The 18516-nt window shown below is 46.5% G+C and overlaps 1 protein-coding gene across 1 annotated transcript in view; it reads left to right on the plus strand.

Annotated features, from left to right (window-relative positions):
• Positions 1-18516, plus strand: part of LOC143958933 (gamma-taxilin-like) — a 90169-nt gene that overhangs the window by 32613 nt on the left and 39040 nt on the right. The window contains exon 2 of the mRNA XM_077467921.1: positions 7801-8077. Within this exon, the coding sequence (XP_077324047.1) occupies positions 7801-8077 (277 nt within the window). The remainder of the gene's footprint in view (positions 1-7800; positions 8078-18516) is intronic.

Here is an 18516-nt window from a genome sequence, read left to right on the forward strand (position 1 = left end):
CATACAAACATATATGTAGACAGTCTTTTTTTAAAAATTGGCAGCTGCAGCTCCTGTACCTTAATCTCCATGCTGGGTACTGCACTCTAGGGGGAGGCAGAGAGCACAGCACACACTGCTAGACATCTCTCCCTTACTTTCACAGTAAACGGCATGGCCGAGCTCCTGCACAGCCGATTTACACATTGGCTGAGGAGCCATATGCAGCCACCGATGAGGAGAGGGGGACTTTACACTAAGACACCCACCGGATGGGTCAGGAGGGAGGGGAGGAGGAGAGAGTAAAGACAAAATGACACCCCTGTGATGGGTGTGGCCAAGCCCAGCAGGCCTCGCCCCATTTTCGGCAACAGTATCAGCGAAAATTCTCTCTTAGCTTTTTGCCGAAAGGGCCATTTTCGGCCGATATGTTTCGGCGGCCGAGATTTCGGTGCATCCCTAATTGTTACTCTACATAAAGATGGTCTAGGCCAGTGATGGAGAACCTTGGCACCCCAGATGTTTTGGAACTACATTTCCCATGATGCTCATGTACTCTGCAGTGTAGCTGAGCATCATGGGAAATGTAGTTCCAAAACATCTGGGGTGCCAAGGTTCGCCATCACTGGTCTAGGCTATAAGAAGATTGCCAAGACCCTGAAACTGAGCTGCAGCATGGTGGCCAAGACCATAAAGCGATTTAACAGGACAAGTTCCACTGGTTGACCAAAGAAGTTGAGTGCACATGCTCGGCGTCATATCCAGAGGTTGTCTTTTTGGGAAATAGATGTGTAAGTGCTGTCAACATTGCTGCAGAGGTTGTAGGGGTGGGGGGTCTGCCTGCCAGTGCTCAGACCATACACCGCACGCTGAATCAAATTGATCTCCATGACTGATGTCCCAGAAGGAAGCCTCTTCTAAAGATGATGCACAAGAAAGCCTGCAAACAGTTTGCTGAAGACAAGCAGACTCAGGACATGGATTACTGGAACTGTGTCCTGTGGTCTGATGAGACCAAGATAAACGTATTGGGTTCAGATGGTGTCAAGCGTGTGTGGTGTCAACTAGGTGAAGAGTACAAAGACAAGTGTGTCTTGCTTACAGTCAAACATGGTGGTGGGAGTGTCATGGGCTGGGACTGCATGGGTGCTGCCGGCACCGGAGAGCTACAGTTCATTGAGGGAACCATGAATGTCAGCATGTACTGTGACATACTGAAGCAAGGCATGATCCCCCTCCCTTCAGAGACTGGGCTGCAGGGCAGCATTCGAACATAACGACTCCAAAAACACGACCACTGCCTTGCTAGAGAATCTGAGAGTAAAGGTTGATGGACTGAATATTGGAATATTTTTTTTTTTTTTTTTTTTTTTTACCTGTTGGTCTGGAGGGGGCGATATTTTTGGGAAAGTGACATTCTGAGTGTCTGCTAATCACTTCGGATTGAATGGTTTCTGATGGGCCGTTCGGAAATACAAGGGCAGTGGTAATTTCCTCCTGGTAGCCAAGGAAGAATTTGGGGCTTTCAGTGGATTTGTGATGTATAACGTAGCTGTTGTATATGGCCAAATTAAACAAACAAATGGAAACTTTTTTTATACCACTGGTATGTTCGTCTTGTGGCAAGGTAGGGTTCGAGCATTTGGTCTTTGAAGTTGACACCCCCATGAACATATTGTATTCGTGGATATATGTTGGCTTTTGGATTTGGCCATTCCTCCTGATGATCTCCACAAAGGTATTATTGTGCATCAATGAAAGCACGTATACATCCCTTCTGTCCCTCCACTTCACAGCCAGAATTTCCTCATTCCGTAAACTCACCGTCTCCCTTCTTAGCTTCTTGTTGATGAGGCTTTGAGGAAAAGCCCTTCCGGTTCTTCCTTACGGTGCCACATGCTGGAGTGTTCTTTCTGTGAAGGTTGTGAAACAGGGGCAAACTGCTATAAAAGTTGTCCACATATGAATGGTAGCTTTTCTCCAGGAGTGGGTTTATGAGTTCCCAAACGAATTTCCCACTCGATCTGATGTATTCTGGGCAATTAGGGGGATGTAGCTGGGTGTTCTTCCCTTCGTATACCATGAAGGCATAGTTATACCCTGTGGCTCGGTCGCACAATTTATAAAGCTTCACTTCATAGCGGGCCCTTTTGGTGGGAATAAATAGTTTTATGCCCAGTCTGCCAGAAAATTTGACAAGGGACTCCACGTATATGTGTTGTCTGGGGTAAACAGCTGGGGGAAGATTTTAGAAAAATAATTTAGTAGTGGCCGAATTTTATAAAGCTTGTCAAAATTTGGGTCATTTCGGGGAGGGCACTGGCTATTGTAATTGTAGTGTAGGAATCTCATAATCATGGCACTGATACGTGACACTGACAGATGGCACTGATGACTGATGGCACTGAGAGATGGCTCTGTGACACCAATGGCACTGATGTGGCACAATTTGGGCTCTGATGTGTTTTTACTGTAACTGGTGTTCAAAAATCCATTGGCACTCTACAGATCTGCAGCTAGAAGCTCTCCCTCCTCACACGAGGTCTCTGTGTGAGGAGGGAGAGCCGGCAATGAGAGATGATCTCATATGTTTACATATGTGATCATCTCTCATTGGACACTCAGAGTGCTAAATGGCTGCTGTGATTGGCCATTTAGCATGATCTGTGATGGACACAGCCAACACAGAAATTCCCTGATGCCCACGGTGGCGCGCAGAGGGGGAGAAAACAGGAGGACGTCCAGGGACGCCCTCCTGGCAATTGAGCGTCGCGCTGTAAGCCGTCTTTCGACTGTAGCGTGGGCGCGTAGTGGTAAACGATTTTTTTTTTTTTCCAAGCAAAGTCTCTCATTTACTCTTGCTTGACTTTTCCTCGCCTTGAGTATTGATTTATGGGAGTACCCTCACTCCCTAAACCGTTGATACATATCCCTGGCCTTATCGCTAAAGTCATCATCCTTGGAACAATTTCTCCTGATCCGGAGGAATTGTCTTTTTGGAATTCTATGGATCGGGGATTTGCGATGATGACTATGTGCCTGCAATAGTGTGTTGGCTGCTGTCTCTTTTCGGAAGGTTTTGGTGGTCGGTTTAGTTCCCTCAATGGAAATTTGGAGGTCAAGGAAAGACAGTGTTGACTTGGAGTAGGTAAGTCTAATATTTGTCATTTTGGTTCAAGTCCAGCTAAAGCTGGTCTATTGTTCTATAGTCCCACTCCACACCATGAAGATGTCATTGATGTACCACAGCCACAAGCAGTGGCTGCGGTAAATCAAGGACTTATACACTACCTCCTCTTCCCAAAAGCCCAGGTGGAGATGGGCATAAGCCAGGGCCCAGGGTGCTCCCATACATGTTCCCCTTACTTGATAGCTAGGGCCAAGAAATTGGAAAAAGTTATGTTTTGTAGATATGTTCATAAGACAGATGTGTTCGCAAATTCCGATGGGACTAGAGTGATATACACGTTAAGCTGTCCCTAAAAAAAGACCTACGTGGAAAAAACTGAGAAAATATCAGAATAGGAGAACACATCGCTAGTATCAAGAAAAAAGATGAATGTCCCCTGGCTGTGCATTTCAATGAGTTCCATCGCTGACACCCAAAGATTTAATAGTGAAGGTTATCTATGTACTTTACCAAGAAGAGGAGGAGATTTCAACACTATTCTCCTGCAAAAGGAGCAAATGTATATATACAATTTAGGATGCCTATGCCCCCAAGGCCTGAATGAGTGTACTTTACAGCCCTTTTTGGAGGCTTGATTTATGCATTAAATGGATCAGAATATTACCATATATCCTGTTTCCATTATGTTTTTTTTTTTCCTTTTTGCCTGTTTTGTTTTCGCTTTTTTCTCCCCCCTTTCTCTTTTATCTGTAGATATGTAATTAGTATCGTTGGAGCTTGAAAGATCAGTACTCAGTGGTATTTTCTTTAAATCAATTTATTGCCAGTGTGATGAACGAAAAGAGGAATGAGTATGTATTACATCTAATGGCGAGAAAAGACTATTGCATTTATCTAGTGCAATTTTAAGCTGCTACCAACAGGCGACTCCTCGCTCTGAGGAAATTAGCACTGATTGACTAATGAAACGCATCAGCATAGCGTCATCGCACACATGACACCCCTTGGGATCGCAGCTCACAGGCAGTGACAGTGAAGGAGGTGATAGCCGGATTTAATCCAAACCCAGAAAAAAAACAGGGAGGGGGAGGTGCCGACCTGAGTGTAGTATTAAAATGATGACTTTAATAGGATAAGATTAAAAACACAAGATGATAGAAGATGCATGCTCATCAAAGTAAATGGCAGTCCTGGCATTCCACATGGCTCTGTGGGTCCCACCGCTGTTCTGGATAGCTGGAAAGAATTGAGAAGCTGGCTGGAATAGATCATAGTGTTTCTCCAGGAGCAAAGGAACCAAGCAGCTCCACACAGACCAGCATGGACCATGGAACAGGAAGTGATGTCACCGGCACCTGATTGGACCTAGGCAGGGCTGGAATCTTGTCAATCAGACGCTGGAGACATCACTTCCTGTTCCATCATCCATACTGGTCTGTGTGGAGCTGTTTGGTTCCTTTGCTCCTGGAGAAACACTATGATCTATTCCAGCTATCCAGAACAGCGATGGGACCCACAGAGCCATGTAGAATGCCAGATTGCACTTTATTTTGACGAACATGCATTTTCCATCATCTTGTAAGTGTTTTTAATCTTATCCTATTAAAGTCATAATCTTAATACTACACTCAGGTCGGTGCCTCCCCCTCCCTGTTGTTGTTTTTTTTTTTTTTTTACATGTATTGCAGAGTTCTGGGCACATTCTGAAGGATGGCTGCCTTCCTTTTTAACCCTTAAAGCGGGGTTCCACCCTAAAGTGGAACTTCCGGTCATCGGAACCCTCCCCCCTCCGGTGTCACAGTTGCCACCTTTCAGGGGGGAGGGGGTGCAGATACCTGTCTAAGAAAGGTATTTGCACCCACTTCCGGCCATAGACTTCCACGGGAGTCTCTGCTGTTTCCTGTCCCGCCGCGCTGTCTGCTGGGACACAAACGGGTCCCAAACACAGCGCAAACCATTCCCATTGCACTGCGCGACTCATGCATGCGCAGTAGGGAAGTGAAGCTGCATGCTTCACTTCCTGATTCCCTCACCAAGAATGGTGGCGGCAGCAGCAGCTGAGAGCCGAGGGATCGATCTGTCTTGGCTGCCGACATTACTGGACCCTGGGACAGGTGAGTGTCCATTTATTAAAAGTCAGCAGGGGTAGTATTTATAGCTGCTGGATTTTAATATTTTGTTTCCAGTGGAATCCCTCTTTAATACCCTTTTTTTTAATACCCGATAAACACCGACTATACTTCCAATCCAAACCCAGGGACGCCCTAATGAAGACCGAACTATTAGTGTGGATTAGTTGACTTCATGCATGCAATGGAGTGTGGAACGGCTATGCTACGGAGGCTCATTCCATGTACTTCGTCTCACTCCATTGTCAGTTCCTCCAATTGGACTGGGTTTTAGTTTCCTTATATTGCCACCTTGAGTTGGAATGTTCGATCGCCAGCCTGGACTTAGCTCATCAGTGAGGAGTGCTCATCTGTGCCCTAATGACGGAGAAAGAGTTTACCATGGAATGTCATCCTACCAGTATCTAACTGGTTACTAGGTGGCTTTTAGGCTACTCCTATCATCTGCCTGCCCTTACTCGACATACTGCATGCTGGCTCAAACAGGTGTAATCGGATGCACTTAGCATAAGTTGGAACTGCAAGGCCTTGTTTAGTGCCAACCCATAATTATGAATAAGTCCTGCTGAAGCTCTTGTTAAATACATCTGTGATTTGAATTCCCCCATCGGAATGTCTGTGTGTGCAGCTGTGAAACCCTGTTTTAGACAATGCTGTCTGGTTTTAATTATTTTATTATTGTTGTAGGCTCAATTTTGTATTATTTTATTTTATTTTTTTAAATAATAAAGCGTCTTTAACCACTTGCTTACTGGGCACTTAAACCCCCCTCAGTCCCAGACCAATTTTCAGCTTTCAGCGCTGATGCACTTTGAGTGACAATTACACGGTCATACAACACTGTACCCAAATGACATTTTTATCATTTTTTTCCCACAAATAGAGCTTTCTTTTGGTGGTATTTAGTTACAGCTCGGAGTTTTATTTTTTGCTAAACAAACAAAAAAAGATGCAAAAAAAATAAATAAATAAATCATGTTTTAATAGTTTGTTATAAAATTTTGCAAACGGGTCATTTTTCTCCTTCATTGAAGTGCGCTGATTAGGCGGCACTGATAGGCTGCATTGGTGGGCACTGATGGGCTGCATTGGTGGGCACTGATGGGCTGCATTGGTGGGCACTGATGGGCTGCATTGGTGGGCACTGATAGGCTGCACCGGTGGGCACTGATAGGCATAGTTAAGGCGGCACTAATAGGCACAGATAAGGCGGCACCGATGGGCACAGATAAGGCGGCACTGATGGGCAAAGATGGGCACAGATAAGATGGCACGGATGGGTGGCACGGATAAGTGGCACGGATGGGTGGCACGGATGGGCACTGATAGGTACCACAGATAGATGGGACTGATGGGCACTGATAGGTGGCACTGATAGGTGGCACTGCTGGGCACTGATGGGCGGCACTGCTGGGCACAGATGGGCGGCACTGCTGGGCACTGATGGGCGGCACTGGGGTGCAGCACCTTTGAGGCAGATTGGGGTGGCACTGTGGGTGGCACTGTGGGCACTATGGGCACTGACGGGGGGCACTTACTTTTGCTTTTATTTTATTTCAGGATGGCACTGCGGGAGGCAGGTGGGCACAGGCAGGTGGCAGGTGGTCCCTTGTATTGATGGCCGTGATCGGGACTGATGTCCCGATCACGGCCGCCGGCGATCGGCTTTTTTTTTCTCTCCTCGCGCTGTCAGCGCGAGGAGGAATAATAGCCGATTACCGGCTCCGTTCTATCACACGATCAGCTGTCATTGGCTGAGGGGGGCTCAGGGGGCGCGCAGGCCGCTCGTAACCGGGACCACGTCAATAGACGTAGTCCCGGAAATGTAGGTCCGCGCTAATGCCGTCATTTGGCAATAGCGCGGATCTGTAGTGGTTAAATTACCCTAGTGGCCACTTTGTGACTGACTTGGGAGTATCTTCCCCTTTTTGTAACTATCTTTGATTGACAGCAGTGGGAGACAATGGCGCCTCTGCTGTGTCTCAGCCAATCAGAAGGGAGAGTCCCGGACAGCAGAGACACTAGTGGACATCACTGGACAGAGATGGGCTCTGGTGAGTATTGGGGGGGGGGGGGGGGGGCGAGGTTGGGTGCTGCACACAGAAGGCTTTTTATCTTAATGCATAGAATGCATTAAGATGAAAAACCTTCTGCCTTTACAACCCCTTTAAATGAGGTAGTAACCCCTAACACCCTTTTCACACCAGGGCGTTTTGCAGGCGCTATAGCGTTAGAAATAGCGCCTGCAATCCGCCCTAAAGAAGCTGCACCATTGTGTGTAGTGTGAAAGCCCCGAGGGCTTTCACACTACAGCGGTGTGCTGGCAGGATGTGTCTACTTCATCATAACCTGTTGAACTATACTTGTTGTTTGTCCAATTTATGTAAATGAAATTCATAGCAAAGCATCTGACAAAAGTAATATCATCCTTTGTTGGTAACCAATTAAGATTTAAAATGTTTCTGCATCCTTTTTTTTCTCTTCTCTTTGTGATACAGAGCTTCATTGTCTCAGGTCCTCTAATTCTGAATTGACTACTTTTTAATTTATTTCTATTGACAGATTACAATGGGTGAAAGCGAATTAAATGGGTCCAATGAGGATAACATTGATCTGTTGGCAAATACCGATTTACCTCTCTCTTTGGTAAATGGAAAAGAATTGTCTAACTCCGATGGTCTGGAGGAAGTTCAAAGCACAAAAATTGAAGATATTATGGTGTCAAACCACCTGGTGAACAAGTCTCAAGAGAAAACATCTGGAAGAGAAGACACCAGACTAGGCCCACCTGATGGCCAACAAGACCCAGGAAGTGAAAACTACAAAGAAAAGACACTTGGTAGGGACTACTGCAAGTGTAGCGTGGTCTATTTAAAACTCTCCCAGTGTAATTTGTGTGTGTTTTTGCTATATTCTTTTTGAAATGCCAAAGTTTTTATATTTAAAGCAGATCTTCAGTCATGTTTTTCATCTTTCCATCTTCTGCCCTTGTTTTAAACTTTGGATAGTAAAACATTTTTTTTCTGCCAGAAAATACCTTTTATACAGCCAACTTCCTCTTTCTTGTCTGGTAAATAGCCTAGGCTTATGACGTAATGCACAGCTTTCTCTGTCACTTTTGTGAGAGTTTGCCAGGAATGGAGGGGGAATGAGTCATAAGAAGGCCAATCAGAGGTGTGCCTCTGTGCCTGTAACTCCAGGAAGTGAACAGGCAGCAGCTTCACTGTCCACAGTTAAAGTGGCTGCAGCCAGAATTCTGCAGCATATTTGGCAAGTACAGAATCGCAAGATACATAAAATTTAATATGCAAAGTGGATGGAGGGAAGCTATAGAATGACAATTATGTTTTTATTACAAATATGTGAGCAGACTGCAGTTCCTCTTTAAAGTGTAGTTTTTATTTAATTTTTTTGTCTTTTTTTTATTTTTTGGATAGACTAGGAAAGGGTTTGATACTGCAGTTTATTTTGCTCTCTGTTCTGTTTTGCAGATTTCCAATGACTTCCTGTCCAATGCAATAGGAAGTGAGAGGAATTCTCTACAAAGTGAGAGGAATTTCCTCATTAGACAGCTGTCGACAGACATGGTGCACCTATTGGAAGTTTTCCCCTTACCTCCATTTTTGTGACAGCTCTAACATTTTGGATTTTCCATCACCTGCTGTCTCAGTGACAGTGTCTTAACAGGAGTAATAGAGCAGGTGAATTTCCACAGTGGTGAGACAGAGAGATACAAATTTGGCTGAGCTTCTATCCTTTCCCCACTCTATTCAAAACTATAAAAAAAAATTGCCTATGTATATATATATTTTTTTTATGTATTCAGTAGTGGTCATTTTGCAATAGTAACTTCAGATATGTGTGCAATACAGAGCTTTCATTTTGAAAAATATTAACTTTTTTGTACAGGACACAGGCTACTTTTGATACACTTCAGCTCCAGAAGGTTTTACCCCCTTCCTGGCCAGGTCATTTTTTGCAATATGGCACGGTGTTGCTCTGACAATTGCGCTGTCGTGCGACGCTGTAGCTTTCTTTTTAGTGGTATTTGATCACCCCTTCAGTTTTTATTTTTTTGCACTATAAACAAAAAAAAGACCACCAATTTTGAATAAAATACAATATTTCTCTTTCGTTCATTGACGGACACAGCTCCAGTAATCTTGACCTTAGGGTTATTACACCACCTTCATGAGAGGACTAGGCAGAACATGTAATACATGTGGAAACAGAACTTTACAGTTCTGCCCAGGGGGTGGTCCCTCTGGTAATAACCCCTCAGCCTGCTTCCTGCAGCTCAGTTTTTTTTTCTGCCTAGTGAAGGAGAAGGACCTAGGCTCCCTGCGGGACCATCGGTCCTCTGATTTTATTTTATTTTTATTTTTTTCCTGAATGTCTGCCTTTTTCACAAGATTTTAAGATCCTGTGATCTACTATCAACAGCCGGCTGGGTGACAGGCTGGATAATCTAGATCCTTGTAGTCTTCCCCAGCCTGGCCTTCGAGCGTGTGCAGACCCTAGCTACTCGCTGGGTTGGCCACGACATGCCCTTCAGGCTCCAGGGGCGGCCAGTGAGCGCAACACTCCGGGTCACACATATGACCGGACTAGCAATGTCTTTGTCAGTGTGTCGTGGCCAGCAGCCACCCCATACTGCTCGGAGAGTGAGTCTGTGATGGGATGTCCCCAGCTCGTCTGGATGGTAAGTGCAGCTCTTCCTGCCTCGGCGGGATTGAGCAGCTGGGCATTCCCTGGTGGGGGGTCCCTCTTCTCCCTCTCTTCTTTCCCTGTCCCTATTTCCCTCCCCCCCATGGGGGATGCTGCATGCCGGCTGCTGAGCGGTATGTGTACCTAGAGCCAGGGGTCCTCCGGGGGGCTCCGACCTTAGTTTAGGAGCTGCGCTGGGTGTCGGTGTCTGGAGGTCTGCATTTGCTGATCGCCATAGCGCTTTTCTGCTGCCATTATCTGTCCATTCACTGTGTACAGTTGTTTGTCGGACGTTTTTGGTGTGCCTCAGTGGAAAGCATGGTCAGGGGCTATTTTTCTGTAGCTCGGTGGCCATTTTCTCTGCGATTATGTCCCTTATACAGGGCGGGCATTTTGTTGTAGCTCAGCACGGTTTTTATCCTCAGAGCTGGTCCCTGTTGCTCAGAACGTTACGTTTTTTTTTTTTTTTGCTCAGGACACCTGGGAGCTGATGCTGGATGCAGACTCCTGTAACTGAACGGCACAGCACTCGGTCGGGTTGGTGAGTCCTGCGGTGGGGGCCCCTCAGTCTGCAGCAGCTAAGAGGACAGAATTGTGCACCTGTCCTAAGTCCCCAAGGGTGTCAGACAGGGGTGGGTCAGCATGGCTTCAGAAACTAGTGTTTCTTCCCCAGAACTCCCTGCAATTGCAACTGGCTTGTCTGCAAACAGTGCAGTGCCTTTGGACTCTTTGTCGGCGGTCATTGAAGCGTTCGTTGCCAGGGTGGAGGCGGTGTGCCCTTGCCCCCCCCCCCCCATCCTCTAAGGGGAGAGCTCTGATGCAGGCTTGGGCCCCGCTGAGACTGGCGGCCCCTGCTCTGTTGGTTTAGATGACGCTGACCAGGACCGATCGGACAGTGAGGATGAGTCCCTGTCCAGGTCCGCACAAGACAAAGCGCTAGTTGGAGCACTTATCACAGCTGTGCATGATACCCTGAAAATTCAGGATACAGCAGGTTCCTCTGCTGAAGTAGCGGTCCATTTTGGGTCCTGTAAGCCAGCCCGAACACCTAAGGTGTTTGCGTATCTGACTTATTTCGATAAGTTCATACACAAGGAATGGGGAAGCCCGCAATGGACCTTCTCGGTCCCTAAAAGAATAGCGGTGCGCTACCCCTTTGAGGAGAGCCTTCTTAAAAAAAAAATGGTCGGCTCCTCCGGTCGTGGACCCCCCAGTATCCAGGTTAAACAAAGTAACCACGATCCCAGCAGAGGGGACTCCTGGATTTAAGGACCCTACCGACAGGAAGGCTGAGGCAGTGTCCAGTTCCTTGTTTACGTTTTTGGGGTCAGCAATGCCACCAGTACTGGCACAGCACTTGTGTCGCAGACACTTACTGACTGGGAAAAATGTTTGCCCCGCGAATTGGAGAAGCAGCAGGCTGCTCCTGTCTGCGTGAAATTAGCAGACCAGTTAGTGCACGGCCTTAAGTACGTTTGTGATGCGGCCCTGGATATGCTTCTTTTGCTCTCCAGGGCTTCAGTGTCAGCAGTGGTGATACAGCGATTTGGCTAAAATGCTGGTCTGCGGACCAAGCATCTAAGAAAGCATTGACGGATCTACACTTCCTTGCTGAGCGGCTGTTTGGAGCCTCGTTGGATGACATTATTAAGAATATTACCGGTGGGAAGAGTACCTTGCTCCCACAGGCCAGGAAGATTAAGGAGCCACACTGCAGGCAAGGGCCCTCATTTTCCGCTCAAAAGAGGCTTTTTAGTCCATCTGGGGCTTCGGCTACAAGATAGAGTTCCTCTCTTGGCCACCAAACAGATTCTTCCCTTCCAGCATACCCTTACTCCCGGCTCGCCGGGAGGCCCTATTGGGGGCAGTAAGGGACCTGCTAAGCCGCGGGGTGATAGTGCCTGTTCCAGAATCAGGTTCCAGGGGTTCTACTCAAATCTGTTTCTAGTCCCCAAAAAGGAAGGGTTGCATCCAATCTTGGACAATTACAATTGCTTTGTAAAAGTTCAGAGGTTCAGAATGGAATCCGTTCACTCGGTAGTCGCTGCACTCCATCAAAGGAACTCCCTGGTGTCTTTGGACATCCAGGATGCGTACCTGCACATGCCCATATGCCTCAGGCATCAGAGGTTTCTGCGATTTGCAGTAGGGGAAGCCCACTACCAGTTTGTGGCTCTCCCTTTTGGCTTGGCATAACCCCCCCCCCCCCCCCCCCGAGTCTTTTCCAAGGTATTGGCTCCAATTTTGGCGTTGTTGCGACAACACGGGATCGCAGTTGTAGGGTAAGTAGATGATCTCCTGAGAGCAGGTTGCGCCTCAGAATTAAAGGAGGATGTGGCGATCACCATGCAAACCCTGCAGGAATTTGGGTGGCTGTTGAACCTCAAAGTCAGTGCTTATACAGACTCAGCCCTTGGAGTACCTAGGCTTACTGCTGCACTCCATGGAAGCAAGAGTTTTTCTTCCTTCAGGCAAACTGCAGACTCTCATAGCTGCAGTAAATCTATTGATGAACCGCAGGTGGTCGTCGCTGTGCTTCTGCATGCGAGTCCTGGGCCTCATGGGGTGGCCTCCTTCGAGGCAGTACCGTACGCCCAGTTTCACACCAGAGTTTTGCAGAAGGAGATATTCACAAAATGGGACAAATCTCCATTATCCCTGGATCAGCAGATTCGGGTGAGCCAGTCAGTCAGGATTCCCTGCTCTGGTGGCTGAGGTCCCCAGCACTTTGGTCCGGGAAGTTGTTCCTACCTCTACATTGGACAGTGATCACAACGGACTCCAGCCTGACCAGCTGGGGTGGAGTACTGGGAATACAGTCGACCCAGGTCCTCTGGTCGGGAGAGGAATCCAAGTTGCCGATCAATGTGCTCGAGCTCCGAGTGATCAGGCTTTGCCTCTCCACATAGTTGAAGAGACTAAGAGGGCGTCCGATCAGGATCCGGTCAGACAACGCCACAGCGGTAGCATATGTCAGCCTTCAAGGAGGAACAAGAAGCTTGGCTGCAGCATGGGAGGTCGCTCAAATCCTTCAGTGGGCAGAGCGACATGTACCGGCCTTGTCGGCCATTTACATCCCGGGAGTAGAAAACTGGCAGACGGACTACCCAAGTCACTAGCTGCTGGACCCAGGAGAATGGGCGTTGCATATGGAGGTGTTCAGGCTGCTGTGCCTGTGGTGGGGCACACCATATGTGGATCTCCTGGCCTCCTGTCTCAATCGGAAGGTGCCTAGATTTGTATCCAGGACAAGAGATCCTTGGGCAGACGCACTGGTGGGTCCATGGGATCAGTACCAACTGATCTATGCTTTTCCTCCGCTAAAACTATTACCACACCTGCTCCGCTGAGGGGATTCCAGTGATACTGATTGCCCCAGATTGGCCTTGGCGCCGCTGGTACGCCAACCTAGTACGCCTGGTTGCGGACGCTACCTGGCGACTACCGTTGCGAGAAGACCTTCTGTGTCAAGGTCTGATTCTCCATCCTGCTTTACCAACGCTGGTTTTAACCGCATGGCTGTTGAGAGCCAGGTGCTAAGAAACAGGGGCCTGTCGGACTCTGTGATTTCAACTATGTTGAGGGCACAAAAATCTTCTTCTTGGAAGATATACCATTGTACCTAGAAGGCCTACATCTCCATGTGTGAGGAGAAAGGGTGCCGTCAGCGCACCTATTCCGTTTCCAGGATCTTGCTATTCCTACAGCGAGGGGTAGACCAGAAATTGGCTTTAAGCACCATTAAGGGACAAATAACAGCCTTGGCTTTTTTTCTTTTTTTTTTCCCCAACGACCCCTGGCGTCTCACTCTCCAGTGAGCACTTTTATTCAAAGGGTCTGGCATGTAGTTCCTCCGGTGCGTCCACCTTTGCCCCCATGGGATCTGAATCTGGTGCTATCAGCGCTTCAGAAACTGCCGTTTGAGAACATCAGGGAAATTCCCTTGTTGACTTTCTCAGAAAGTAGTCTTCCTAGTGGCCATTACATTGGCTAGGAGGGTTTCGGAACTGGCAGCCTTGTCTTGCAAGTCACCTTATCTGGTTATCAATAAGAATTGTGTTGTGTCTGCAACCTTTTCTGCCAAAGGTGGTTTCGGCGTTTCACATCATGGGCGGCACAGTGGTGTAGTAGTTAGCACTTGTGCCTAGCAGTAAAAAGGGTCGCTGGTTCGAATCCCAACCATGACACTACTTGCCTGGAGTTTGCATGTTCTCCCTGTGCCTGCGTGGGTTTCCTCCAGGTACTCCGGTTTCCTCCCACACTCCAAAGACATGCAGGTAGGTTAATTGGCTTCTGTCCAAAATTGACCCTAGCATATGAATGGGGACTTTGGATTGTGGGCTCCTTGAGGGTAGGGACCGATGTGAGTGTACAATGTACAGGGATAGGGACAATTGTAGACACTCAGGTTGAACTGGATGGACTGGTGTCTTTATTCAACCTTACTAACTATGTAACATCAATGAACACATTGTGTTACCATCTCTGTGTCCTAAACCGACACATCCTAAGGAGGCGGCCCTTCATTCTCTGGATGTGGTCCGGGCTCTAAAGGTATATTTGTCTGCCACGGCTCCCTTTCGGAAGTCAGACTCTGTTCGTTTTGGTAGCTGGTCCAAAAAAAGTATGGCGGTCTCGTCGGCCACCGTTACCAGGTGGATCAGACAGATTGTGGTCCAGGCCTATGCCTTGAAGGGCCAGGTGCCCCCCTTTCCTTTCACGGACCATTCCACCAGGGCAATTGGAACCTCTTGGGCTTTACGACATCAAGCGTCAATCACTCAAGTGTGTAAGGTGGCGACTTGGTCGTCCGTTCACACTTTTACAAAGTTCTACAAAGTGGATGTAAGCGCATCTTCGGATGCCTGCTTTGGCCGCAAAGTTTTGCAGGCGGCATTGTAATGTTGCAATTCTGCATTCTTTCTTCTGTTTTAATGAACAGTTAATTTTGAGTATTAATGCGCTGTTGCATTTGTTGACCACAAGTTCTGATGCGGTTAGTTAAGATGGTGACTCCCCTGTCAGGGAACACCGTTAGTTGTGGGTGAAGTTTTATTGCTGTTCCCACCCCTTGTTATGACACTGCTTGGGGACATCCCTACAGTCAAGTTTACTGGAGCTGTGTCCGTCAATGAACGAAAGAGAAAATAGGATTTTTGTACTCGCCGTAAAATCCCTTTCTCTGAAGTTCATTGACGGACACAGTCCCCTCCCTTCCTATTGATTTACATTATATTGCTTTTTGACATACTGAGCTGCAGGAAGCAGGCTGAGGGGTTACCAGAGGGACCGCCCCCTGGGTGGAACTGTAAAGTTCTGTTTTTTCACATGTATTACATGTTCTGCCTAGTCCTCTCCTGAAGGTGGCGTAATAACCCTACGGTCAAGATTACTGGAGCTGTGTCCGTCAATGAACTTCAGAGAAAAGGATTTTACGTTGAGTACGAAAATGCTATATTTTTTTTTTTTTACTCGCTGCTATAAAACATTCCCAATAAAATAAAGTAAAAAATCTTCATTCTTTTTAGGCCAATATGTATTCTGGTACATATTTTTGGTAAAAAATAAATCCCAATAATGGTATATTGATTGGTTTGCACAAAAGTTATAGCTTCTACAACTATTGGAGATATATATATATATATATATATATATATATATATATATATATATATATATATATATATATATATATATATATATATATATATATATATATATATATATATATATATATATATATATATAATATATGAATAATTATTTGTGGCGGACAAATTGGACACTAAGTCACAGTATAAATGACACTGGCAGGGGAGGGGTAAAAACTAGGGGTGATCAAGGAGTTAAGTGTGTCCCGGGGAGGCGTTTACCAACTGTGGGGGGGACGAATACCCTGGAGAAACACAAGGTCTCTTTTGCTCCCTGACAGATCAGTGGTTCGCCTTGTTTAGGTAGGCACACCGCTGCTCCATCTCTCCACTGAACGTTCGGCGGGTCGAGTCACCCGCCTGACCCGCTGATTTGGCTTCCGCTGTGTCCAATCACAGCTAGACGTACAGGTTCTTGATTTTGTGCAGCCAGGCTGCCCTGCCACAGTATATATGAGGTGGTCAGTCCAGAAGCTGTTCACATCTTAAAAACTATCAATAAATGGTGTACTAAATGCTGTTCATACTCACTCAGTTACTATGAGATTCGTTTTCTGTATTCTGCAAAAAAACCTGGTTGATCCTGCTGTTCTCTATCTCCCCCTTTTGTCCATGTCCCCAGTTCAGCTAGGGATGCAATAGTGGCAACTCTGCACATGCTCAGTTTTCATCGAGTTTCTACGCTGAGCATTTCCTTCCTTTTACGTCTGAACAGCCCATGTGACTATAGAGTCACACATGTGGGTGTATACACATCGGTAAGTGACAGCCCACTCCCTCCCTCCCTTCTCCATGCTCACTCCCTCCCTCCCTTCTCCATGCTCACTAACCAGCTAAACAGCTGAAGGTAGGATATTACATGTAGAATAATGGAGGCTTCATCTGCCTCTTATTCTCAGACCCAGGATGGAGAGGCACGCGCGCGCCTGTGAATGGTAGATATCCACCCACAAAAAAATTCTAAAGATTCAAATTCAAATATATAATTGTATGACAATTTAAAACAGTTTATTTTATTTTTTTAATTATTTTATTTATTTGTTCAAGGCAATTAACTGTACACTATAACCAGATGTTACATTTTAACGGTACAAACATAGCGTCTATACAACAAAAACAAAGAGCAGAACATTTCTAGACAAAATGAATTCTGCCAAATAAAATTTCAACGAGAATAATCATACAGCTATTATATCCATGGTCAGAGCAAATGTTGGAAAGGGGGGTCTACAGGGTCTGTGAGAACACAGCCCGTAATGACCCATTTTTACACGAGTCGCAGGGTCCATGGTGTGAGGCTGGATCTACGGGTTCACCTGTTCCCCCCATGCTTAAAATGACAGAGTATGTTCAAGGAAGGCAGAAGGGAGGAAGGAGGAGCATTTTGGGGAGGGCAGGGAGAGGCGGGCGGGTGAAGAGGGAGAGAGAAAAAAAAGGGGGAGGGGACACCGGGAGGCTGCCCACTTTGGTCGCATACCCTCATTTGAGGCGATTATTCAGTCTCTGGGGTAGAAGCACGGGTTATCTCATGTAGGTACTCCCGTGTACCGGTGTAGTACCTCCAGGGTCTCCATTTGTTACAGAATTGTTCTACCGTGTTGTGAAGGGTAGCTGTCAGTTCCTCCATCCGGAGGATGTGATTGACTTTAGAGTACCACAGGACCCTGGATGGGGGCTGAGATTGCCTCCACATAGCAGGGATACAGGCCCTAGCGGCGTTAAGGAGTTGCAAAACAGTTTATTGATATGAATTACTTTTTACTCTGTATCCGAAAGGCTGTATTCATTTTTTATTATTATTTTTTTTTATTTTGAACATTTGACCAGCAACCGAGGACTAGAAGCTCCTCCTGCTTACGTTTCCCTGTAGACAGGCTGAGAAAGATCTGGTTACGAGACGAGCTGTATATCGATTGGGGGGAAAAAAGGTACTTTTTTTTTTATTATTAAAATAATTACAGTACCATCGTCCACATATGTAAATAGAAGGGACAATATAAATTAAACATGGTGTGTTTCTTATCACTTTAAGTCTTGGTATGGGTTATATGTTGCCATCTTCAGTTAAAGACCCTGGTAAACAAAGATGTAAACAAAGATGTAAGAACCGCCTGTCTGACCCCCAACAATGCCAAGTTCTTTGCTTTTTTTCTTTTTTTTTTTTAATTCAGCAGCTACACACACTGTAGCTGCTGACTTTTAATAAGGACACTTGCCTGTCCAGGAAGCCTGCGATTTTGGCCCCTAGAGGCCGATCCCTCCATTGAATCGGGTGCAGGTGCCGCCATTCTAACTAAGGGAAACGTGCAGTCGAGCCTTGCGGCTTCACTGCCCTTTTCCTACTGCGCATGTGTGAATCGCATTGTGCTCTGTGAATGGCCAGCTGTCTTCTGGGACACACACACAGGTCCCAGAAGACAGCAGGGGGGAGGGGTTGGGCTCGCCGTAAAAAAGGAAAGGATATGACGTCATGCGCTGCGGACCGGATGGATCAGAAGTACAGGCTGTACTTCAATAGAAGGTACTATAGAATAAAAAATTATCATTTAATATCCAAAAACGAGGGGTGGAGAGGTGGTCTTTCGTTTAAGACCACCTCCCAAAAGTGGGTGGAACTTCACTTTAAGTGATGGATGGCTTCTCTACACCGAGCAGGTTTCTGCCTGACATTTCCAAACTTGCTAGCAAATTGAAGACTTTGCTTACTTACAAAAAGATATCCTCCTTCACCAGGCTGCATCAGCGCCACTGGGGCAGTATGATTGCAGCTTTTGGATTGGTCACTGTTAGGATTATTCTTCTCTTGTGATCAGTCAAACTCCAGGTGTATTGAGAAGCAGACAATTTTATTTCTGATGTGTCACACACAAGGATGAAGCTTACAAGGCAAAAGATCCAGTAAGACTCACACAAAGGAATG

This window comes from Lithobates pipiens, unplaced genomic scaffold (genome assembly GCF_037356315.1).
Source record: "Lithobates pipiens isolate NorthernLeopardFrog02 unplaced genomic scaffold, aLitPip1_a1.2 Scaffold_65, whole genome shotgun sequence".
NCBI lineage: Eukaryota > Metazoa > Chordata > Amphibia > Anura > Ranidae > Lithobates > Lithobates pipiens.